Genomic DNA, 25,845 nt, shown 5'->3' with positions numbered 1-25,845 from the left:
ACTCCTCCACACTATTCCGCGCAGCCGTGACGCACGCACACCGCAGTACTACGTCAGCTAAGAAGCCGCTGCGCGCGAGGCGCTTCTTCGCGAGTTCTCATGCACCATTCAAACCGCGCGTCGGGCCCGAGTGCCTAGCTTCGCGTCGCAGAGCCTCGAATGTCCACCCTATTCATGGAGGAGGGACGGAAAACACAACGACCGCAGTCTTCTCTCTTTAAGAACCACCCCCATTCGAGCCTGACGGGCTCTGAGTAAACTCGCGAGAACCACCGGCTTCCGCCCGCTTCCTCCTCCGGCTTGCCAGGCCGGAAGAAGGATGGTACCTCCCGCCCCCAGCCTTTACCTCACAAGGCAGCGCGGACCCAGCTGAGGCCAATCGGCAGGTTCATTGTAGGCTGCAGAGCAGAGAGCCAATGAGAAGTCGCGGCGGACGCAGAACTTCGCCTCACTCTCACTGGCCCCCTCCCTTCCGCCTGCCGCCTTCCACTCCGCCCCTGGCGGAGGAAGTGATGTCACAGGCCCCATGTGAGCGGATTGCAACACATGCAGCTGCCTGGAGAGAGGGAGCCGGTGTCCTACGTCAGAGCCGCCGCCGCCGCGGAGCCGCCGCCGGGGAGGAGCAGCCGCTGCCGCCCAGGACTGGGCCCTTAGGTGAGACATGGGGAGGGAAACGCCGGCGACCTCTGCGGCGAGTTGCGCCGGGCGGGGAGGAGAGGGCCTCTGGGGGTGGCGAGGAAGGGGGCCGCTCTGCCCCAGCGGCGGCGCTAACTCTGTGGTCTTGGTGTCTCCGGGCCCCGCCGGGCCGCTCTAGGGAGGAGGAGGCGAGAAGATGGCGGACGACCCCAGTGCTGCCGACAGGAACGTGGAGATCTGGAAGATCAAGAAGCTCATTAAGAGCTTGGAGGCGGCCCGCGGGTGAGCGCCGCGTCCGGCACCCCCCGTGCCCTCTTGGTTCCCGGATCCCTCAGGATGGACGCCCCCGCGCCGCATGGCCGGATGAGGAGAACCAGGCACTAGCCAACTCCCGCCTTCTGGATCTCTGGGTAGTAGCCCCTGACCCAGGGGCGAGGGTCGGCGCGGTTGGCCCGAGAAGGGGTCCTTTCCCCGCATGGGGGTAAGGGGCCCGCGCTCCCGGGGTTTAGACCACTCGGCCCCCCTCGTGGTAGGCCACCGCTACTTTTGCACCCCTCCCTGGCCCTTAGGTCCAGCTCCTCTCTCTTCGGGCTCCAGGTGCTGCCACCCGACTCGGGCGCTGTTGTGGCAGAGTGCTTGGCCTTCCTTTCCTAACGCCCTTCCCTGATTTTCTCTTCTCCTTTCACGTTCCTTAGCCAGGCCTCATTAAAATGGCCTCCCCCTCTTGGGCTTCTGAGACCCAGGTGGGTGAAGTTTGGATGGGACGGGACGCAGAGGTGGCCAGGGATAGCTTCTTTCTGACTCCTGATTTATCTGGGTCTTCCACCTGTCCCAAGATGACTTCGCCCAAGCCCTCTAATTACCCCGCAGCTTCTTGGTTTTAGCTGTTCAGGACCCAGCTATAAACTGAAAATGCCAGCGTATGCGCTGTGTGAGGAGTGCTGGGTAGGTTTTGGTTGATGAATCTGCGTGAGTATGTCCAGGAGAAATACGGATTAGGGGGCCGTTTGATATGAATCATAACTGCAGAGTCTCTGCTAGCATTTCTCTGAAACTTGTGGGCATATCGCTGTAGAGGTGCCTGATGAACTTAATGCTTGTTGAGTGAGATTCAGAATTGAATAAAATGGGCTTTGAGTCTTGTACGTTTTGGTAGACTAGATTAAATTAGCTGTGTGTGCTTTTAAAAAAAAAAAAAGTTCCTTTGAGGAAGGTATGCCAGAGGTATTCCTGTTTCCTTAGTTTGTTACTTTATTTTGTTCCTTTCCCAGTCATGGAAACTTTATTTACAGGAAATGCTCACCCCCCCCCCCCAAAAAAAAAAGTGTTTGGAACATTATTACATACTTGTATGTCTGAGCATTCTTAGAATAGCAGAATGGCCTGCCTCAGGCCGTGTGAAAAGTTGATTTCAGCACAAGAATTTGACATTCTGGTTTCCAGCCCAGGACTGTCATTTATGGGTAGAGTTGCAATTTTAGAATGACAGCTCCTCCAAACTCTTCATTATGACTGTTTTATGAAAAAGGGTGTGCTTAATTGTACTGAAGGCCCAGTTCACAGGTTGGTTTTGCTAGTGTTTTGTTCTTAATAAATTGGGGACAGTTCTATTTGGAATGAGGCTTCTAAAAGTTTGGCCCCGTTCAGTGACTTGGGCTTGTGCACTCCGGTTTACTGGAGAAACATTTGTTTAATATGAGTCAAAGGTAATAGCGTATTTTTTAGTCCTTATGTTTTTCTTTGAATTTAATAGAATATTCACACCTTATTAATAATCTTACAGGAACTTGTGCCATATGGTAGGGTGAATAGTTATTCCCAAAATGTGAGAATATTGTACAGAAAGGATAATATCGGTCACAACCCGTTATGTTGCACTACCAGGAATTAGCCAGGTTCTTTTGTTTCAGTAGGCTCTTCAGTGTTACTTGAAATCTTCAATCCGGTATTGCATTTTATAGATTGTTGTTGTTGCAGTATTGTTTAAAGGTGGATATGACCTGTGGATTTGTTTTACTACTTTCATTAGCAGGCAGGTTCACACATTTTAATTTGCATACATTATGTTCTCTGAAACAGACCAAAAAATTTAATTCATGACTATAATTTGCCTGTTTGAAGTAACATTGAATGAAGATAACATTGCTTAATAAGTAACAGCATTATTTTCTACTGCTTGATGAAGGAAACTCATTCTTAAATTTGTTCTGACCATGTTACCTAGCCACTAGAAACTTTTAAGCCCCTCTTTAAAGGTTTTGAAGCCTTTATCTCTTTGTTTAGCAAAGTTCAATAAAGTTTAAAGCATGCTAAAAATGAAGTTATTAGGCACAGCTTGTCTTCCAAGTTGTTAAGTTTGGATGTTTTAGGCATGATTAAGCTGTCTAAAATAGCTAGAGGATCTTCCTCTAAACATTGTGGTTAATAATCATGTCCTGCTTTGCCTTTAATCAGGATTTGGTTGCATCTTGATCCATGGAAATTTAAAATCTTGGCCATCTCTGGGTGTTGGTAAAGGAGTCAGAAGATTCCCTATTACATACTAGCTTTTGGAGAGGGATATAGTTTCATTGCCAACTTGTGTTAAAGTTAGACTCCAGATTTTCATAGTGTACAGTGGAAAATGTTCTTCCTATTTTACCTAGGGCTAAAATATTTTTAGGAGAATTGTAATGGGCTTTAAAGACAAACTCGATGACAAAATGAATCTGCATTTGCTGGTATTTTGGGGATACTCTGGTTTTCAGGAGGAAACAGGTTGTTTTTAGGCATTGATTATTGGCACAAGATAGTGAGAATTAGTAGTGAAGTAACAGAATTGTTTTGGAAATGAAAAAGCCCTCTCCTCCCCTTGGCAGTGTAGAATTTTAGGCATAGGAATCACGGATTGGTTTTTAACAGTAGTTATTAAAATTTGCTAGAGCAAGAGTAATTTTGAAATTAAGATAATCCTATGTGATTATTTCTTGCAATATGACCCAAATTTAATGTAGCTTGAAAAAGGAACCGCTTGAGAAAGGAACCACCTGCAAGATGGGCTCACTAATTACATCTGAATAAAGAGGAGGGAAGTATGTTGGCAAAATAATTTATTAAGCACATACTATATTATAGGCCGTGCTACAGTACATTATTAAGTCATTTAATCTTCACAACAATTATTGCCACCATTTGGTAGACAAGACACTTGAGGCTAAAAGATGATTTGTCCAAGATGTCACAGTAAAAATGTAGCAGAGTTCAGAACTTAAACCAGTGTGCTGTACTGGGTATATTTTATTTTCAGAAAATACAAAACTAGATTTCCTTAAAATGTAGACTGAGCTGTAACAGATTCTACTTTATGTTACATTTGTGGAAGAGCATTTATAGAGGCCAAATTACTAAAATGGGAAACTTGATAGCATTCTGTTTTGTAAGCAGCATCATACTTAATCTCCTGAGTTGAAAGGAGTGTCACACATATAACTTGATTTTTAATTTGAGTAGAACATGCTTATTCAGTTTCAGGTAAGCCTGGTCGCATGTTAGTTTGTGTGTGCTAGTAAAATAACCAGCTAATTCTTTTGGTAGACATAGGCCCCAATTAAAGTTGATGGTAGTTCTTCCCTGTTCATGACTGCTCCTGGTATATTCTCCACAGTTGGTCTATGAGGACAAATGTATACATAAACGAAAAGTGGTTGAGAGTATCTTGAATAAGGAGCTAAAACAGGTGAATGTATGTTAGAAGAAAGGGGAGAATTATTGCTTGTTTTTTTCTCTTGGTAGTTTCTGTGCAGGCAAGAGGTGGCCTCAGAAATAGTGTTGGACACTTAAGAGTTTGCAGGTAGTATTAATAAAATCATAACTAGAGCCTGTTCTAGCCAGGGACAGTGGCGAATGTGACCAAGGAATGGACAGTGTTAATTTGGGTTAAGTTGTGTCTGTGGGTGTTAAAATATCTTTTCAGTTATCTTCACCAGGAAGCCTTATGTGTTTTATATCTAATGAACACTTGGTTAGATTGTCTTCTAGCCATAACCCTTATTTGAAGGTCAGTGCAGCTTGCAAACTTCTGCTGTAGTGTTTAGGCATTTTAAAAATTTACTGTTTACTTTAAAATAACTTGCTGATATCTTAACTGAATGAAATAACATTAGTTGTTCCTGCCCCCAAATATAACCATTTTTAAAGAATCCCCACTGAATTATATATAATTAAAAGTTAATGTTTTGGCGAGATCATTGAATAGGTTATTAATGTTCTAAATCTTAGAGATAATTAATATGAACAGATTTCTTAATTTATATACTTTGAATAAATTAAGGTATGTTGGATGTGTTTGAGTACCTTCCCCAAGTAAACATTGTTGGTTAATAGAATATTGACCTAAATGATGATGGAAAGAATGTTCTCAAAGCACTGAATTGCACATTCTTTTTTTTCCCCCCTCAGTATCCTTGAAGAGCTGGTTGTAGCTAAAGTGATGCTTTGTGGTCTTTGATACAAACACCTGAACCACTTAAAGTTCAGGCTCTTAAAGAGGACTTTTTTCATCCTCTAATCTGGCTCTTTCCATGCCCCTCTCCCAACCCCCCAAACTCTTGATGGTTAGACGGGTTAAAAGACCACATTAGGACAGAGCATGTTGACTCATGCCTGTAAACCCAGCACTTGGGAGGCTGAGGTGGGCAGATCACTTGAAGTCAGGAATTTGAGACCAGCCTGGCCAAAATGGTGAAATCCTGACTCTACTAAAAATACCAAAAATTTGCCAGGTGTGGTGGCATGGGCCTGTAATCCCAGCTACTCGGTAGGCTGAGGCAGGAGAAACGTTTAAACCATGGAGGTGGTGGTTGCAGTGAGCTGAGATTGTGCCACTGCACTCCAGCCTGTGTGACAGAGTGAGACTCTGTCTCAAAAATAATAAAAAATGAAGACCACAGGAGAAAAAAGTCAAGAACTAGAATATTTTAAGTTTTGTAAGAAGACACAGATATAGAACAAATAACTACAGAAGTTGGCCTCTCACTCTTCCAAATTTGGGTTTCCACATGTGTAACTATGGACATTAATCTTGGATTAGGTGGTGACAATTGAGATAATACAGGTTAAAATACCTAACACCACATTTGCCACATTGAGAGTGCTCTGTAAATGTTAGCTCTTTGCTTTTGTATTTACAGACATTGATTCTGTAGAGCTATCCTAATGGAGAATTGTATTATTAAGGCGTCAGGATACAGATATCACCAACAGGTCTGAACTATGAGAAAATGGAGAAATAAGTGAGAGAGAAAAGAGGTGGTAAGGGGAAAAGGGCAGAGTATATATGCTAGGAAGGATGTGGTAGTGTTCCTTAGTTTCCTCCAAGTGTATAGGCTGTCTGCCTCAACTCAGAACTAGTCCTAACAGCCATTGTTTCTGGCGTGGTGTTCTATGCACTGTGAACCTAATGAACAATTACTCCCTTTGAATTTCAAGTGTTGACAGACTTGCTATTGTAATAGCAGATATACTTATCCTTCCAGGGAAGGAAGGCTTACTCTGGACATACTGCTAGGTAAGCAAGAGTACATAATCAGAATATCATTTAAGGCAGAGTGCAGTGGAGGTTATAGGTCTCTCTCATCTTCCCCACCCCCAAACACCAGTTGGACCCTTTCTTCAGAGATTGAGGGTTGGCCCAGTGAGCACAACCCCCTGTCTTGAGATGATAACTTCGTTGTTAAAGAAATTAGTGTCAGCTTTGCAGCAGGGCTAAATGGTCTTAGAGCCTTTTTGAAGAGTAGCAAGGAGAAATTTGCCTTCACACTGCTGGATCTGTCCAACTAAGAGCCTGGACAGTAGAAATTTCTTCTCAGTCCAGCCTATTCTCTAGGGATCTCAGAATAGAACCTTCTCCTAGGATACATTCTGTAGGTGTCTTAATTCTTCAGCAGCCTGCTATCTTAGTGAGGAGGAGAAGGGATTAGAAAGGTTCAAGGCTCTTTTTCTCCAGCAGGTTAGAAATTGAGAGTCTGAAGTTTCTCACTGGGTACTGGAACTCAAGTCTGATGAAGCTCCCTCTGATATAGTTTTTTCTTATGCCATTTGACACACTTAGGATCCTTACCCACTATCTTTACTCTTCTCACAAACCTTTGAGGTTCAGAGGACTTGACATTTTCCTGTGCCTGACAGCTGGTTCTTGGCATACAGATAACTCTGCCTGTTGAGTTTGTACTCTTGTTTTCACAATTACATTTGTTCTTCTAAGATCTCCATTAGAAGAATGATCATAGTCAAAAGGTTCTTTTTGTTTTCCTGCCATGTATGTGACCTTATAAACTAGATTTTCCTCCAAAATACACATCTAGGTATATGAAAGTGAAGCCCAGAAATGAACTTTTGCTATTAACTAGTAAGCTGATGGGCTTCACCAAACATGTGCTGTGAGTTGGGCACTAGACATTTTGGAAGAAATATGTAATAAAAAGAGAAAATGATCTGCCACACAACCATGGAATGATAATATAAACCATTTCCAACTTCAGATTAGTAAGTGCGGAATAACACAGTACATGTTGTAGGGGATTTAGTATAAGTAGATGACTAGGGTCTTTCTTTCCTTCTTTTTTTTTTTTTTTTTTTTTTTTTTTTTTTTTTTTTTGAGACAGAGTCTTGCTCCCAGGCTTGAGTCCAATGGCATGATCTCAGCTCACTGTAACCTCCCAGGTAAGCGATTCTTCTGCCTCAGCCTCCTGAGTAGCTGGGATTACAGGTGCGTGCTGCCACACCCAGCTAACTATTTTTTTTTTTTTTTTTGGACAGTCTCGCTCTGTTGCCCAGGCTGGAGTGCAATGGGGCAATCTCAGCTCACTGCGACCTCCGACTCCCAGGTTCAAGCGATTCTCCTGCCTCAGCTTCCTAAGTAGCTGGGATTACAGGCACCTGCCATGACGCCCAGCTAATTTTTGTGTTTTTATAGAGACAGGGTTTCACCATAGTGGCCAGGCTGGTCTCAAACTCCCGACCCCAGGCAATCCACCTGCCTCAGCCTCCCAGAGTGCTGGAATTACATGCATAAGCCACCACGCATGGCCATTTTTGTACTTTTAGTAGAGACGGGGTTTTACCATGTTGGCCAGGCTGGTCTTGAACTCCTGACCTTGTGATCCACCAATCTCGGTCTCCCAAAGTTCTGGGATTATAGGCGTGAGCCACTGCACCCAGCTGATTTTTGCATTTTCAGTAGAATCAAGGTTTCACCTTGTCAGCCAGGCTAGTCTTGAACGCCTGATCTCAAAAGATTCACACACCTCAGCCTCTCAAAGTGCTGGTATTACAGGTGTGAGCCACCACACCCAGTCGCAGATGATTAGGGTCTTGGACAATGTCAAAAAGGGAAAGAGATCATGTAACTACCCAGGCAAAAGTTAGTAAATTTCCTAGACAAGGCAGGCGTTGTCAAATACTAATGCCCAGTATTATTTTGGGCATTAGTATTGGTTTGATACAGTATTTTTGATACAGTGGTGCAAAGGAGCTGTAACTGATCTGCAGCTTTGAAATTGTACATGAAATTCATCTTTTTTTTTCTGAGACGGGGTCTTTTATTAAAAGCCAGTTACTTGGCCAGGTGCAGTGGCTCAACGCCTGTAATCCCAGCACTTTGGGAGGCCAACGCGGGCAGATCACTTGAAGTCAGGAGTTCAAGACCAGCCTGGCCAACATGGTGAAACTCTGTATCTACTAAAATAAAAAAAAAAAGTAGTCAGGTGTGGTGGTGGATGCCTGTAATCCCAGCTACTTGGGTGGCTGAGTCAAAGAGAATTGCTTGAACCTGGGAGGCAGAGGTTGCAGTGAGCCGAGATCATGCCAGTGCACTCCAGCCTGAGTGATATAGCTATACTCCATTCCCAAAAAAAGCCAGTTATTCATCCATGGGCTTCAGTTTTTTCACATGCTTCATGGAGGACATAATGCTTGGTTTTTTTCTTCTTTAAAAAAGGTAGCCTTGGCTAGGTGTGGTTGCTCATGCCTGGGCTGTAATCCCAGTACTTTGGGAGGTCTAGGCAGGTGGATCACTGAGATCAGGAGTTCAAGACCAATCTGGACAATGTGGCGAAACACTGTGTCTACTAAAAATACAAAAATTAGCCAGGTGTGGTGGCACATGTTTATAATCCCAGCTACTTGGGAGGTAGGAGAATCACTTGAACCCAAGAGGCAGACGTTACAGTGAGCCAATACCAGCCTGGGATATTGATCAAGGCTCTGTCAAAAAAAAAAAAAAAAAAAGTAAGAAACTAGTTTTCTGAGGATGAGTAGCATACTTTTTGACACACCCCCCATCCCCCACCAGTAACAGCTCTGTGAAGAAAGGTATTGCCATTTTCATGGATGAAGAAATTGAAGTACATACAGGGAGTAAGTAGCTACCTAATATCACAGCCTTAGTAGGGGCAATGCCAGACTCTGTACCCACTTTTCTGATTTCAAAGCTGTCATGCTAATTTATATGACACTGTATTTCTTTTGCTGAATAGAGACATCTCCCATTCCCTTCTGAAAGGAATACTCTTGTCCATGGAGATTTGTAATTTACTAGGAGGAGCAGGTGTGCTGAGACTCAGGTGCAAAGACTTAGAGGAAAACAGGCATGCAATTTCTACCCTAGGAAGAACTTGGATATTGAACATGTTTATTCTTGATGAGCATCAGCAGTGAGGGAAATAACTTGTTGCAAAATCCCTCCCCAGAAGCTCATTCGTATATTAGAAAGAAGATCTAAGTAGTGAAGTAGTGAATCCTGAACACTGGTTGTGATTGCAGTCTCTGGCTTTGCACTGTTGTAAGAACACTAGAGAAATTTTCCACCTTTGAAGCTGCTTCCTGGTGGAATATTCCACTAGGTTTTGTGAAGATCTTTTAATTTTTCGTTTTAAGACTAATAATGCCTATCATTGTAGAAAAAGTGTACACACTCTACCAGATGTATACATTTTTGTTTTAGACGACTGAATAATCTTTGTTCTTTGGGGGATAAAAAGCTAAAATGACCCTTTGTGAATTTTATTCTGAAAATGTTTGGACATCTGAGTTATTCACCCTAGGGTAGAAGTTGCTTTAATGTCTCAGTTAGTTCCAGTCTTGGTATTTCTCCCATTTGGTAATAGCATCTGACTCTACGTCAATTACATAAACCAATTTCAGGTAACTTTTCTACCGTCTTTGAAGGGTAACAGAATCATCCCTCCTAATTTGATAGTCTAATCAAATTAGACTTCCATAAAAGGCAGCCCCATTCACCTGCCTCAAAGATGGTAGTAGCGGCAGGAGTTAGGTGGCATTAAGGTGAGGATCAACAAAAAATTAAGACACTTCATAAGGGTTGGTTTTGTTTAGTTCTGGTTTTTTTATGGTAAATGCCTTATAGTATGATGGTTTGAGCTTCTAGGTGAAGTGGAAGATGGGGACAGTTAGTCATTTTAAGGCACAATTAGTCCCTCTCCAAGGACTGACAGATTTTTTATTGGTATTGTATTTGGTAGTTTAGAATAAATCTCTGGTGTTCGCTTAGGAGAGAGTATAAAGAGATGATGGTAGGTATTGGCCATTTATTCATTTATCATGTTTGAGCACCACTATGTGCTAAAATGATTTCTGCCCTCAAGAAGTTTATATACACTTGGGCTGGGTGTGGTGGCTCACACCTGTAATCCCAGCACTTTTTGGGGCTGAGATGGGTGGATCACTTGAGATCAAGAACTCAAGACCAGTCTGGCCAACATGGCGAAACCCCATTTGTACTAAAAATACAAAAATTAGCCAGGTGTGGTAGCCCACACCTGTAATCCCAGCTATTTGGGAGACTGAGGCAGGAGAATCACTTCAGCCTGGGAAGCCGAGGTTGCAGTGAGCTGAGATGGTGCTACTGCACCCCAGCCTGGGCAACAGAGCGAGATTCTGTCTCAAAAAAGAAGCTTATATACACTTACTGTAAATATTGCGTCTCATTGTTTGATACTTGGTGGAAAAGAGAAGTGGGGTATCAAGTCCCTTTGAAGTGACTAGTCATAGGGTTATATCAGAATATTGAACCCATGCCACAAAAGTTTTAGGAATTAATTTCTGTGGTTCTCCCTTATAAATTACAGAGTTACCAGTGTTCTGGCCATATTATTTTTGGTGTAGCACTTTTGTTCTGTGAAAGATTTGGCAAGTCCTGTAAAGGTGACCATCACATGCTACTACAAAATCAGCTCATACTTCCAGATTTAACAGGATTCAAATAAGACTTCAGCCCCATCTGACATTACCTCTCTCCCCACCGTTTCTGGTTAGGCCGTGATACTTCTTTCCAACTGGTACTATTGGTGGAGGGGACAAGATAGCAAAGAACTAGAGCTCCATCTCATTATCATTTAGTGATCAGTTACTATCTGTTCTCCAAGCTAGGCACTCCAAATATATGATCTTGTAGAATCCTTGTGACCTTGTGAAGTAAGTAGAAACTGAGACCCACAGGGATTTGTGTGGTTTACCTTTGGTCACATGGCCATTAAGTGATAGAACTGGACGTGAGCCTAAATCTAGGCTCCTCCTTTTCTGTTCCCATATAACCCCATATCAAAAAATAACCATCTTAGTTTAAAACTTAGTTTTGCGTATTTGGGAGAAGAAAAATGGAAAACACACAGTGAATAAAACAAGGACAGGCCAGGAGCAATGGCTCACGCCTGTAATCCCAACACTTCGGGAGGCGGGAGAGTCACAAGGTCAGAAGTTTGAGACCAGCCTGGCCAATATGGTGAAGCCCTATCTCTACTAAAAATACAAAAGTTAGCTGAGCATGGTGGCATGCACCTGAAATCCCAGCTACTTGGGAGGCTAAGACAGAAGAATTGTGGAAGGTGGAGATCACAGTGAGCCAAGATTGCGCCATTGCACTCCAGCCTGGGTGACAGGGTGAGACTCCATCTCAAAAAAAAAAAAAAAGGACAGTTTGGGAAATGGAGTAGAAATTGAAGAGGAACTGATTTTCAGGTAGCGATCCATGTAATACTGCTGGCTTAGTGACTTTTTCAGAAGTGATCTGAGATTTAAATTGAGCTTTGCGAAGCAGGCATAGATGGGAGCTTGAAAAGGGAAGTGGTGAAAAATTTGGCTATCCAGAGCCTAGGCACAACCCAGCCATCAGACCCTGGGTTGAAAGCTTCTTGGAGAGCATACTGTACATCCCAATTAGAGAGTATAGTAGGCAGTTTCTAAAATGTTCCTAGTCCTAACTTGAAAGTAATTATGTGACTTACAAATGACTTGGATGGCAGAGTATTTGCTGGGGAAAGTGTTCGGGCTGGTAAAAGTTGGGTATCTCTGAGCTGTCACAATTCATTATGGTTGCATTATAGCTAGGATGTCTTAGGTTTTAGGGTTTTTTGTTTATTTGTGCTGCTATAACAGAATGCCACAGATTGATGTTCTGTTAAGGGCCTGGTCTCTGCTTCCAAGCTGGCACCTTGAACGCTGCATTCTTGGTTGAAGAGGAACACTGTTCCTCTCATGGCAAGAGAACAAAAGAGAGATGGCCCACTCTTATAAGCACCTTATTTTATCTCTTGTGTATGTGCATGTGAATATAGCTCTCAAGTTTTACAAACACCTTAGTTTAAATAGCAGCATGAATCTGTTCATGAGGGCATAGCCCCCATAATCTAAACACATCCCATCTGCCCCACCTTTCAATACTAGGGATTAAGTTTCCAACACATGAATTTGGGAGGACATCCTTAAACCAGAGCATAGGGTAAATGCAGCAAGTGACCTTTCCATTCTTCTTTGGGTGGAGGCAAGGTTGTGAAGACTCGTTAGCTTCATCTGACCCGGAGATGACTCCGTGAAGAAAGCAAGCCAGATATAGTGATTCTCAACTCTACTTCTGTATTAAAATATTTTATTTGAGACCGAGCATCGTGTGTCATGCTGTAATCCCAGCACTTTAGGAGGCCAAGGCAGGCAGATCACTTGAGGTCAGGAGTTTGAGACCAGCCTGACCAACATAGTGAAACCCTGTCTCTACTAAAAATTCAAAAAATAGCCAGGCATTGTGGCGTGTGCCTGTAACCCCAGCTACTTTGAAGACTGAGGCAGAAGAATCCTTTTAATTGAGTAGGCAGAGGTTGCACTCCATCCTGGGCAATAGAGAGAGACTGTCTCAGGAAAAAAAAAAAAAAAGAATCAGCTGGGCAGGGTGGCTTACGCCTGTAATCAGCACTTTGGGAGGCCAAGGTGGATGGATCAGTTGAGGTCAGAGGTTTGAGACCAGCGTGGCCAACATAGCAAAACACCATCTCTACTAAAAATAAAAGCCGGGCGTGGTGGTGGGCGCCTGTTATCCCAGCTACTTGGGAGGTGGAGGCAGGAGAATTGCTCAAATCCAGGAGATAGAAGCTGTAGTGAGCTGAGATCACAGCACTGCACTCCAGCCTGGACAACAGAGTGAGACTCGGTCTCAAAAAAAAAAAAAAAAAAAAAAGGAAAAGAATCTTTCGTATTTGAAAATTGAAACTGTCTCACCCAAAATCACCACCCTCTCTCCTTATTCAGAAACTGTTGAGTCAGGATGGAGGAAGAAGGGATCTTTTCTGTCTCAGCATGTATTCTTTTATTTTGCTTTTTTAGAAAGCTCTAAAAGGATTGGGGGTGTGGGGGGAGGTTATGAAAACTGAAGTGTTCTTGACCATTGTTGATGATGAGCATTGATTAAGATCCTTTCAGGTCAGATGGGTATAATGGCTTGCACCTATAACCTTAGCTCCTCAGGGAGTCTGAGGTGGGAGGATCATTGGGACCCAGGAATTCAAGACCAGCTTGGGCAACACTGTGAGATCCTATCTCTAAAAAAAAAAATAAAAATTAGCTGAGCATGGTGGTACATACCTATAGTCCCAGGCCAGGGTAGGAGGATCACTTGAACCCAGGAATTTCCAGACTGCAGTGAGCTATGATTGTGCCACTGCACTCGAGCCTGAGTAACAGAGCAAGACTCCGTCTCTAAAAAAAAATAAATTACCTTTTTACTCGAGTTTTTGTTTGGGATTTATTTATTTGGTTTAGCTCTGTTTATTCTGTTTACAATTCCTTTTTTTCACCTATTTGATTTTTCAGAAGTTAATCCTCTGGGTGAAGCATTGATGAAAGCTTTGATAAGGGAAAGTGCCCCTAAAACCATTGAAAACAAAAAGGGATCTGAGTGCAGAGGCCCCGGGAGCTTTGAGGGATACATTGCTGTAGCTTGTGTAACTTGTGTCTTGTTTTGCCCGGTTTTTACAGTCTGCATGTGAGTCATTGCTGTACCCTGTGATTCACTAGTTCTTTGATTTTGGAAGAGTAGTATAGGGACAGTAGAAAAATGGAGGAAAAACTATTAGAAGTAAGGAAGGTTGTTGATTGTCTGTGTAGCCAGCATCTACTTAGTGAGAGCTTTATTTTTCATTCTCCTCTCAAAGGTGATCACTTGACTTTAAAAGACGGAAAGTATTCAACTTCCTTAATTTGATTTTGGGTGTTAACACAAACTGGTCTAACAACTTTGACTTGCAGGGGTGAGGATAAATGAATGTTTATCTTGTTCGGAAACTTTACTGGAAAAAGGTTAATCTGCTTGGGTTTTTTTTTTTGTTTTGTTTAGATAGTCTCACTGTTGCCTAGGCTGGAATGCAGTGGTAGGATCATGGCTCACTGCAACCTCCACCTCCTGGGTTCAAGCGATTCTCCTGCCTCAGCCTCCCAAGTAGCTGAGATTACCATCATGAGCCACCGTGTCCAGCCCAATCTGCTTGTATTAAACCTTACATACAAAACCTCAGAAGTTATTAATGTACCCTTTAAATTTTTAAAGTAAAAGCCATCCATTTAATAATCTGCATTTCCCCTCCCTAGTCACGTGTCTTATTTTAAAGGTAAGTTCAGAAACTTAATGTTTCCCTCATATAAGGTAGGGAGGGGCATGCAGGGAAATTAGTGAAATTTTTTGAACCTAATACAAGAGGAATAAGAAGCCAAGACTAACTTCAAGTTTTGTTTCATTTATCAACTTTGTAGAAATCTACCAAACAAAAATTCTTAGGCAAGCTACACTTTTGAGACTTTTTTTTTTTTTTTAGTGGAATTCTATAACAAGATTACATTCTTAGGTGTATTCACTCCTTGGTCCTTTGGAATGTTACATGGATATGGAGTGTAAGGTTGCCCAACTGGGCTATACAGTAGGGTTGCTTAATGAATGTTTATCTTCTTAAACTATCAGCAGTGGAAAGTAAGTAGCTGCTTATCTTAAGGTCACTGCTTTGCCCTCCACATCATTATCTTGTTTGAAGGATTGCCTTAAGCATTTTGAGTTCTCAGTTAATTTGTCCCAAATTTCTCCCCTCTTTAGCCTTAAACTTTCCAGATCTTTGGGGTTTGGTGCCTGTTCTGCCTCATCAGCTCTGAGCCTTCACATCTGCTATCCCTTCTCATTCCATTCCCTGCTGACTGCCTTTTAAGAAACTATTCTAAGTCAGAGCATGTCAGCTTTTTAAAAAACTGACCCCTTTTGAGAAAGAACTTCAGTCTGGGTCCAATGGCTCACGCCTGTAATCCTAACACTTTGGGAGCCCAAGGCAGGTGGATCTTGAGGTCAGGAGTTCGAGACCAACCTGATCAACATGGTGAAATCCCATCTCTACTAAAAATACAAAAATTAGCCAGGTGTGGTGGTGTGCGCCTGTAATCCCAGCTACCCTGAAGGCAGAAGCAAAAGAATTGCTTGAACACGGGAGGTGGAGGTTGCAGTGAGCCGAGATCATGCCACTGCACTCCAGCCTGGGTGACAGAGTGAGACTCCGTCTCAAAAAAAAAAAAAGAAAGAAAGAAAGAAAAGAAAGAACTTCCTTGGTCCCTAGAGATTCAAAGAGCCCCTAGGATTGTAGGCCCCTTGAGAATTGGCTTACCAAGCATAAGACAGTAAAATGGGTACTCAAGCGTTTTCTCCGTTTTTTTATCTGTTCATAATTCTCCCCGTACATGAGTGGACTCCTGTGTCAGGTAGGTAGAACCTGCAGTCTAGATCATGATTAAAGTTCTGTTTAGTTGCCCAGTGTTGCTAGCCTCTTCCAAAGCAAATGCCTTTTCTCCCCATTGGCCTGTATGTAGAGTTTGATATAACTCCAAAAGGAATTATCAAAAAGGTTTTTTGGAAATTATAGTTTAGAAGCCTAGCAAGTGTTTGTGATGGCAACTGAAGCAGTGTATCATAAATTTGCTTGATTCGTGGTTTGGCCAGAATACTTGCTCCCCTATCCAAGGGGTGGCAGCAGAGCACACACCATATTCTCCTGGGTAGTCTTTGATTATCTTGTAGTTTATTGGAAAAAATAGCACAAAAGTTCATGGACAGGCCTTCAAGGTTTCAAGTAGACACCCAAACAGAATTCTGATTTTGGAGATGTAACTTTAGCTGCCAGTCTCGAGAGTAACTATTTTTGATAGTGGGAGGACTAGATAGCCAGCTTGTCTACTTACAAAGAAAACAGTTTTCTGGGCTGGGTGCTATTTTGGGAGGCTGAGGCAAGCAAATGACAAGGTCAGGAGTTCGAGACCAGCCAACATGGTGAAACCCCATCTCTACTAAAAATAAAAAATTAGCTGGGTGTGGTGGTATACACCTGTAATCCCAGCTACTGCAGAGGTTGCAGTGAGCTGAGATTGTGTCACTGCCCTCCCACCTGGGTGATAGAGCAAGACTCTGTCTCCGGGTGAGGGGGTGGGAGGGAAGACAACTGTTTTCTGCCTGGAAAACCTCTGGAATTGACCACTAGGAGAAAATTTCCAGGGCAAGAGCCCCTGTAAATGAGATCTCTTTCCAGTGCAAATACTGACAATGCCATAGTACACATTTATGAAATTTTACTTTATGAAAATAAGCTTTGTATGACCCAATTACAGACATTTTCATATTTTAAACACCTGTAGTTACAAAGCTAATATAGGGGGTTTCTTTTTGTTCCCCTCACAGTGCTGCTTCTCTTCTTTCTTACTAGTCACTTAACACATAAACCCATTTAATCTGACTCTGTAACCAGCTTTCTAATTTCTTTTTCTTGCCAGCTTCAACTGGACTCTGGATAGGTGAAATTCTGTTAAAGCTGGCGTATTGCCTTACTGTGAGATAATGCACGCTCAGTAATTAGGGGAAAGTTTAGATGGTTCTGGCAGTCTTCCCAGTTTCTTTGACCCCCATCCATTCTCCTGTGACACTAATAATTACTGCTACAATATTAAACTTGTTATATACTCTTTAAGTGTATAGATCCAATAATCTATAAGGATTTCAGGAAGTAACTCTCTTATGGACTGATGAAATATCAGGTCGAAACAGTTTATAAACTGATACCACATTTTTGTTTTTTAAACGGAGTCTTGGTCTGTCACCCAGGCTGGAGTGCAGTGGCACAATCTCAGCTCACTGCAACCTCTGTCTCCCAGGTTCAAGCAATTCTCTTCCCTCAGCTTCCTAAGTAGCTGGGATTACAGGTGTGTGCCACCACACCCAGCTAATTTTTGTATTTTTAGTAGAGATGGGGTTTCACACTGCTGGCTAGGCTGGTTTCCAACTCCTGGCCTCAGATGATCCACCCTCCTCAGCCTCCCAAAGTGCTGGGGTTACAGGTGTGAGCCACTGCTCCTGGCCAAGTGATACCACATTTTTTAGTTTACTTTGGTTCATATCAGATCAACCTTTGCCTTCAAGATGTAAATCAGCTCAGTTTATACTGATAGCTGTTGTACTAAAGCCAGTCTTTAGATCAGGTCAGGGTAGATTTGAGACTTTTAATTTCCTATGTGTTGTAGATTTGATTCTGTTTATACTGCCGCTTGTTCGCCTTACAAAATTATTAATGGTAAGATGGATTTCTTAACATAAAATTAAAATTTATTGATGATTTTGTGAAAACAGAGTACTTCTCAGGAAAACATACTTTGGCTTTTATAGAGGCAAACTGTCAGGTTGAGACCAAAAGGCCTTAAAAGAAATACCCTGGGTCCTATATCTCTAGTCATGATGAATGTATTTTGTATACCGTCTTCATATAATAAAATTAATTTCCAAAAACATAGAGAAAGAAAAGGAAAGGAAGAGTGAGGAGGGAAGGAAGGGGAAGGGAAGGTGGGGAGAAGGAAAAGGGGGAGGGGGAGGAAAGAGAGACAAAAGGAAGGAGGGAGGCAATCTCAGCACTTTGGGAGGCAAGGCGGGCAGATCACCAGGTCAGGAGATCAAGACCATCCTGGCTAACATGGTGAAACCCCATCTCTACTAAAAATACAAAAATTAGCCAGGTGTGGTGGCGCTCACCTGTAGTCCCAGCTACTCAGGAGGCTGAGGCAGGAAAATTGCTTGAACCCGAGAAGCAGAAGTTACAGTGAGCTGAGATCGCGCTTCTGCGCTCCCATCTGGCAACACACCAAGGCTCCTTCTCCAAAAAAAAAAGAAAAAAATATCCTATTATGTACTGTCTGTATCATTTTCATTTTCATATACATACGTATATATATATATTTAGAGACACAGTTTCACTCTGGTTTCTAGGCTGAAATGCAGTGATACAATCACGGCTCACTGCAGCCTCAACCTCTGGGGCTTAGGTGATTCTCCCACCTCAGTCTCCCAAGTAGCTGAGATTATAGATGGCACGTGTCACCATACTTGCTAATTTTTGTAGAGACGGGTCTCACTCCGTATTTTTTTGGTTTTTGGTTTGTTGCTGTTTTGTGACAGTCTCGCTCTGTTGCCCAGGCTGGAGTGCAATGGCACAGTCTGGGCTCACTGCAATCTCCACCTCCCAGATTCAAGGGATTCTTGTGCCTCAGACTCCCAGGTAGCTGGAATAACATGTGTGTGCCACCACACCTAGCTAATTATTTTTTCTTTTTTTGAGACAGAGTCTCACTCTATTGCCCAAACTGTAGTGCAGTGGCATGATCTCAGCTCACTACACTGCAACTTCTGCCTCCCAGGTTCAAGCAATTCTCATGCCTCAGCCTCCAGAGTTGCTGGGATTACAGGTGTGAGGCACCACATCTGACACACCCAGCTAGTTCTTATATTTTTAGTAGAGATGAGGTTTTGCCATATTGGCCAGGATGGTCTTGAACTCCTGGCCTCTAGTGATCTGCCTGCCTTAGCCTGCCCAGAGTGCTGGGATTGCAGGTGTGAGCCACCACACCCAGCCAGGGTCTCACGACATTGCACAGGCTGGTCTCAAAACTCCTAGGCACAAGCAGTTCTTCCATCTCAAGCCTCACAAAGTGCTGGGATTACAGGTGTGAGCCACCTCACCCAGCCTACCCCCTTTAAAGTGCATGATTTCACTCTTTCGCAGAGTTGTGCAACCACTAATTTTAAAATATTTCCCTTAAAAAAAGTAACAATATTTCCATCAACCTAAAAATCCCTCTACCCTTTAACAATCTGCATTCCTCCCTCTTTTCAGCCTCTGGCAACCACTAATCTGCTTCTGTCTCTCTAGAATGCCTGTTGTGAACATTTTGTATAAATGGAACTATACAATATGTAGGGGTTTGGTTTTGTCTTTGTTTTTTGATACGAAGTCTTGCTCTGTTGCCAGGCTGGAGTTCAATGATGTGATCTTGGCTCATGGCAACCTCTGCCTCCCAGGTTCAAGCTATTCTCCTTCCTCAGCCTCCCGAGTAGCTGGGATTACAGACACACACCACCACACCTGGCTAATTTTTGTATTTTTAGTAGAGACCGGCTCTCACCATGATGGCCAGGATAGTCTCCATCTCTTGACCTCATGATCCACCTGCCTCGGCCTCCCAAAGTGCTGAGATTTATAGGCATGAGCCACCGCGCCTGGCCTACAAAATGTGGTCTTTTGTGACAGTTTTTACTTGATGTAAGTTAATACATATGTCGTTTCTTTTATTGCTGAATAGTTTTTCATCGTATGGATGTACCACATTTTGATTATTCATTTATCAGTTGGATATGTGGATTGTTTCTGGTTTTTTGGGGGGGTTTTTTTGGTTTTTGGGTTTTTTTTAATGAATAATGCCTCTGAACTTTCAAGCACAAGTTTTTGTGTGTTACATAATTTGTCGGTTGTTAAGAGTAGAGTGGTTGGGTCATATGGTAACTCTGTGTTTAAACTCCTAAGGACTGCCAGACTGTTTTTTGAAAGTATTGTACCACTTAACATTCCCAACAGCATTGAATAAAGATTTTGGTTTCTTCACATGCTTCATCTTTGTAGAAATGTCTCCTCACACCCTTTGCCTATTTTTTATTTGGGTTTTTCGTTGTTGAATTATGAGTTCTTAGCTTGGCATAGTGGCTCACACCTGTAATCCCAGCACTTTGGGAGGCTGAGGTGGGTGGATCACGAGGTCAGGAGTTCGAGACCAACCTGGCCAATATGGTGAAACCCTGTCTCTATTAAAAAAAAAAGAAAGAAAGAAAAAAAAAAAACGAATTATGAGTTCTTTATATATTTTTTATATAAATCTTAATAGCTAATGTGATTTGCACATGTTTTTCCCATTCTGTGAGTCTTTTTACTTTTCTGATGCTATTCTTTGAAGTCCACAGGTTGGTCTTTGTTTTTTGAGAATGAAAGCAAACGTATTAGAGAAGTTAAAAAAAAAAAAAAAGAAAAAAAAAAGAGTGGCTACTCTATAGAGCAGCCTAAAAGTTTTTAATTTTGAAATCCACTTAAGGTAGATCATCTAATATTTCAAATAGTCATTTGTCCATGTTGTGTTTAAGAAAAATCACATCTTAAATCACTTCTTAAACCACAGTGTATTTAAGAAGAGAAATGAAACTTACAGGAATCCTTTTTGGAAAGGAATCACCTAGAATGAACTCTCCAGATGATTTTCATGTGCAGCAAATTGAGAACTACTGTTTTGGGGGAGTGCATGCTCTGAAAAATGTTAACTTATAGGCCAGGTGCAGTGGCTCACACCTGTAATCCCAATGCTTTGGGAGGCTGAGGCAGGCGGATCACCTGAGGCCAGGAGTTCGAGACCAGCCTGGCCAACATAGTGAAACCCCATCTCTACTAAATATACAAAAAAATTAACTAGGCATGGTGGCACAGTTCTGTAATCCCAGCTACTCAGGAGGCTGAGACAGGAGAATCACTTGAACCTGGAAGACGGAGATTGCAGTGAACCAGGATGGCGCCACTGCACTCCAGCCTTGGTAATAAGAGTGAGACTCTATCTCAAAAAAAAAAAATTATAAATGGACTAAATCATTGATTTTTTTTTTAATTTTTTATTGTTGTAAAAAATACATAATGTGAAGCTTATCTTAACCATTTACAAGTGTATAGTTCAGTAGCATTAAGTACATTCACACTGTGTACAACCAATCTCTAGGACTTTTCATCTTGTAAAACTGAAAGTGTATCCATTAAACAACTTCCTGTTTCCACCTTACTCCAGTTGCTGGCAAGTACAGTTCTACTCTCTGTCTCTGTGAACTTTTACCTACTCTAGGTTACCTCATGTAAGTGGAATCATACAGTATTTGCTCTTTTCTGTCTGGATTATTTTTCTTAGCATACTGTGTTGTGTTCAAGGTTCATCCATGTTGTATGTCAGAATTTCCTTCCTTCAAAACAATAGTATTTCATTGTGCATACACACACACACCGCGTTTTTTTGTTAATCTACCAGTGGATGTTTGGGTTGTTTCTGCCTCTTGGCTATTGTGAATAATGCTGCTGTGAACATTGGTGTGCAAGTACACCAGTGTACTCTCAGACTCTTGGGTATATAATTGGAAGTGGAATGGCTACATCATATGGTAATTCGATGTTTAAATTTTATTTATTTATTTTGAGGAGCTACCACACTTATCCCACGTGGCTGTACCATTTTATATTCTTGAGACAGTCTTATACTGTTGCCCTGGCTGGAGTCTAGTGACTAATCATAGCTCATTGCAGTTTCTAACTTCTGGGCTTGAGTGATCCTCCTGCCTTAGCCTCCCGAATAGCTAGAGGATACAGGCCTGCATCACACCCAGCTAATCTTTTATTTTTTTGTACACATGGGGGTCTCACTATGTTGCCTAGGCTGTTCTCAAACTCCTGGACTCAAGTGATCCTCCTACCTCAGCCTCCCAAAGTGCTGGGATTATAGGCATGAGCGACTGTGTTTGCTTTACATACAACAAGGATTTTCTAATGAAGTGTTTCTTGAGTGGTAGTGATTATGAGTGTCTTTGGAAGTTGTAGATAAAAAAAAATACGTTGCTAGCATTGGTGTTGAAATTTAAAAGGGGCTTAAAAATGGGTTGGTGGGCCAGGCGCAGTGGCTCACGCCTATAATCCCAGCACTTTGGGAGGCCGAGGCGGGTGGATCACGAGGTCAAGAAATCGAGACCATCCTGGTCAACATGATGAAACCCTGTTCTCTACTAAAAATACAAAAATTAGCTGGGCATGGTGACACACGCCTATAGTCCCAGCTACTTGGGAGGCTGAGGCCGGAGAATTGCTTGAACCCAGGAGGCGGAGGTTGCAGTGAGCTGAGATCGTACCATTGCACTCCAGCCTGGGTAACAAGAGTGAAACTCCTTCTCAAAAAAAAAAAAAAAAATGGGTTGGTAACTGGTCAGAAGGGACTTCCATGTGGCAGGGCCTTGATGGTATCTTCCATAGGTCAGATTTTGGTCCTCTGTTGTAGTTCTAAAAATGCGAATTTGGGTACTCAGAATTTATTAGGCTATCAGTCATTCCTCTTTTTAATCAAACTCAAATGCAATTAATATATTGCCATTTAAAGAGAATGAGTTTGTGTGAGAGAGAGAGATTTCATAACTGGGACATTGCTGTGACTTCCAGCGTTATCCTTTCCCATTGTTAGGGTGTATAGGGTACTAAATTCATGATTACAAATATGTCTAGACTTTGGAAAGACTCATTGCATCATCCCGTCATGGCATCTACCCCTCAAGAACCACCACATTCGAAGGCTCTCCTGTGAACAGATTCACTACCAAATTCCAGCCTGTTGACATTCCTTATCATAAATAGCTTCTTTCTTTATCCTTGGGAAATGAGATGTTTCTCAAGTATCTCTCCAGCTGCATTCTTTACATAACTAATCTCTCTATCCAGTCAAATTGAGCACTAGATTCTGAACGCTGTTTCTAACTCTGGGTATACTTTCATAAACGAGACTAGTATAATTCCTGCATTACTCCTTTGAGATTGACCTGTTTCCATACTTTGGGGGCATCTCCCTCTAGCTTGCTTTTACCAGAGAGAAACATGAGTTTACTTATGTGATATTTGAACCCCTAATGAGTTATTATTTCTTCCATAGCAATGGCACCAGCATGATATCCTTGATCATTCCTCCCAAAGACCAGATTTCACGAGTGGCAAAAATGTTAGCAGATGAGTTTGGAACTGCATCTAACATTAAGTCACGAGTAAACCGCCTTTCAGTCCTGGGAGCCATTACATCTGTACAACAAAGACTCAAACTTTATAACAAAGGTAATCTCATGGAGTTTGTTCCTTTTCCTTCTCTACATGTCTTGATTATCTTTTATACTGTGATCCTGCTGTAGTGCTTTGTTCACTAATGTTTCCTTCAGTCAGCCATCATCAATGTCTCTTTGGCCTTGGTGGTTAGCTTCTTTGTTTTCTTTTTTGTTTATTGAAAGTTCAGTAGGCCAGGCGCATTGGCTCAAGCCTGTAATCCCAGTACTTTGGAAAGCTGAGGCAGGTGGATCACTTAAGGTCAAGAGTTCGAGACCAGCCTGGGCAACATGGTGAAACCCCATATCTACAAAAAATACAAAAGTTATCTAGGCCTGGTGGCACACACCTGTAGTCCCATCTACTCTGGAGACTAAGGCAGGAGAATTGATTGTACTCAGGAGGTAGGGGTTGCAGTAAGCCAAGATCTCCCCCCACTGTACACTAACCTGGGTAACAGAGTGAAACGTTGTCTCAATTTTTATTTATTTATTTTTCTTTTTTGGATGAGACAGAGTCTTGCTCCGTCACCCAGGCTGGAGTGTGATGATGTGATCTCAGCTTACCACAGCCTCCCAGGTTCAAGCAATTCTTCCACCTCAGCCTCTCAAATAGTGGGGATTACAGGTGCCTGCCACCATGCCTGACTAATTTTTGTATTTTTAGTAGAGATGGGATTTCACCATGTTGGCCAGACTGGTCTTTAACTCCTGACCTCAGGTGATCTGCCTGCCTTGGACCCCCAAAATACTGGGATTACAGACATGAGCCACTGTGCCTAGCCTATTTACTGTACTTCAAAGAATAAATCCTACTGAAACATTTCAGAGGAAGTTTTAAAATTAGGGAGAGAGTTGTGCCTGAGAGAGTTCAGGCTTTTTCTGCTTTATTTAAATTACGACTTAAACGGTCAGGCAGGAAAAATGGCTATGGGAACTTTTCTGTTAATTGAGGAAAATTGGGTGTGGAGTAAAGTAAAGTAAACTGTGTTTTTTGCAGTACCTCCAAATGGTCTGGTTGTTTACTGTGGAACAATTGTAACAGAAGAAGGAAAGGAAAAGAAAGTCAACATTGACTTTGAACCTTTCAAACCAATTAATACATCATTGTATTTGTGTGACAACAAATTCCATACAGAGGTAAGAAGTTCGAGACAGGACATTTTCATCACTCTAGAATTCTTTCCCCGTAACCATTAGCAGTCACTCCCCATCCCTCCCACTCACTTCTCTCATTCTATACAACAACTAATATATTTTCTTTCCACAGATATGCTTGTGCTGAGTTTTTTTGTTTGTTTGTTTTGTTAAGACAGGGTCTCGCTCTGTTGCCCAGGCTGGAGTGCCGTGGTGCGATCTCGGCTACTGCAACCTCCGCCTCCTGGGTTCAAGCAATTCTCCTGTCTCAGCCTCTTGAGTAGCTGGGATTACAGGTGTGTGACCACCACACCTGGCTAATTTTTTTGTGTTTTTTAGTAGAGGTAGGGTTTCACCATATTGGTCAGGCTGGTCTTGAACTCCTGACCTCAGATAATCCACTTGCCTCGCCCACCCAACGTGTCGGGATTACTGGTGTGAGCCACTGTGCCTGGCCTGGACATTTTCTATAACAGAATCATACAGTTTGTGGCTTTTTTTTTAAGATGGAGTTTGACTCTTGTCACCCAGGCTGGAGTGCAATGGCACTATCTCGGCCCATTGCAACCTCCACCTCCCAGGTTCAAGTGATTCTTCTGCCTCAGCCTCCTGAGTAGCTGGAATTACAGGCATCCGCCACCACCCCGCCCAGCTAACTTTTTGTATTTAGTAGAGACGGGGTTTCTCTGTTGGCCAGGCTGGTTTCAAACTCCTGACCTTGTGATCTGCCCATCTCAGCCTCCCAAAGTGCTGGGATTACAGGTGTGAGCCACCGCGCCTGGCCCGTTACTTTATGCTTTTAACGTTCCATGTGGTAGCATTCATGAGTATACTTTATTCCTTTTTATTACCAAGTAATACTCCATTGTATACATATATGCCATGTTTTATATATCTTTTCATCAGTTGAACATTTGGGTTGTTTCCACTGTTTGGCTATTGTGACTAATGCTGCTATGAACATTCACGGACAAGTTTTTGTGTGATTGTACGTTCTCATGTTTCTTGGATTTGTGGAATTTCGTAGATTATATAGTGATTATGTTTGACTTTTTAAGAAGTTGCTAGACCGTTTTCCAAATAGTTGTACCATTTTACACAGCTGCCTATTTTCAAAAAGTAAGGCAGTTTACATTTATTATGCATGTTTTGAGACAGAGTCTCACGCTGTGAAACTCTGGAGTGCAGTGGCGCAATCTCAGCTCACTGCAACCTCCATCTCCATGGTTTCAGTGATTCTTGTGCCTCAAGCCTCTTGAATAGCTGGGATTACAGGTGTGCACCAACACACCTAGCTAATTTTTTGTATTTTTTTAGTAGAGATGGAGTTTTGCCAAGTTGGCCAGGCTTGTCCCAAACTCCTGGCCTCAAGTGATCTGCTCACCTCAGCCCAAAGTGTGTGTGTGTGTGTATTTCTTTTTTTTTTTAATTTTTGTGGGTACATAGATGTATATATTTATGGAGTACATGAGATGTTTTGATACGGGCATGCTATGTGAGATAGCACACAGTGGAATATAGGGTACCCATTTCCTCAAGCA

The 25,845-nt window shown here is 42.4% G+C and overlaps 1 protein-coding gene across 2 annotated transcripts in view; it reads left to right on the top strand.

The window, feature by feature from the left end:
- Positions 1–455: 455 nt before the first annotated feature.
- ETF1 (eukaryotic translation termination factor 1) overlaps positions 456–25,845 on the top strand; it is a 35,167-nt gene continuing 9,777 nt past the window's right edge. The window contains exons 1-4 of one of the 2 annotated variants that reach the window (XM_032250402.1): positions 456–654; positions 815–918; positions 23,008–23,183; positions 24,168–24,307. In XM_032250402.1, coding sequence (XP_032106293.1) covers positions 833–918; positions 23,008–23,183; positions 24,168–24,307 — 402 coding nt within the window. In that variant the 5' untranslated portion in view covers positions 456–654; positions 815–832. Of the gene's footprint in view, positions 655–814; positions 1,118–23,007; positions 23,184–24,167; positions 24,308–25,845 lie in introns of both variants that reach the window. The other variant, XM_032250404.1, reaches the window with a different exon arrangement.

The sequence above is a fragment of the Sapajus apella genome, unplaced genomic scaffold (genome assembly GCF_009761245.1).
Source record: "Sapajus apella isolate SASKATOON/1434 unplaced genomic scaffold, GSC_monkey_1.0 scaffold71, whole genome shotgun sequence".
Lineage (NCBI taxonomy): Eukaryota > Metazoa > Chordata > Mammalia > Primates > Cebidae > Sapajus > Sapajus apella.
Note: the sequence above shows the minus strand (reverse complement) of the source record. Positions and strands in the feature narration are given on the sequence as shown.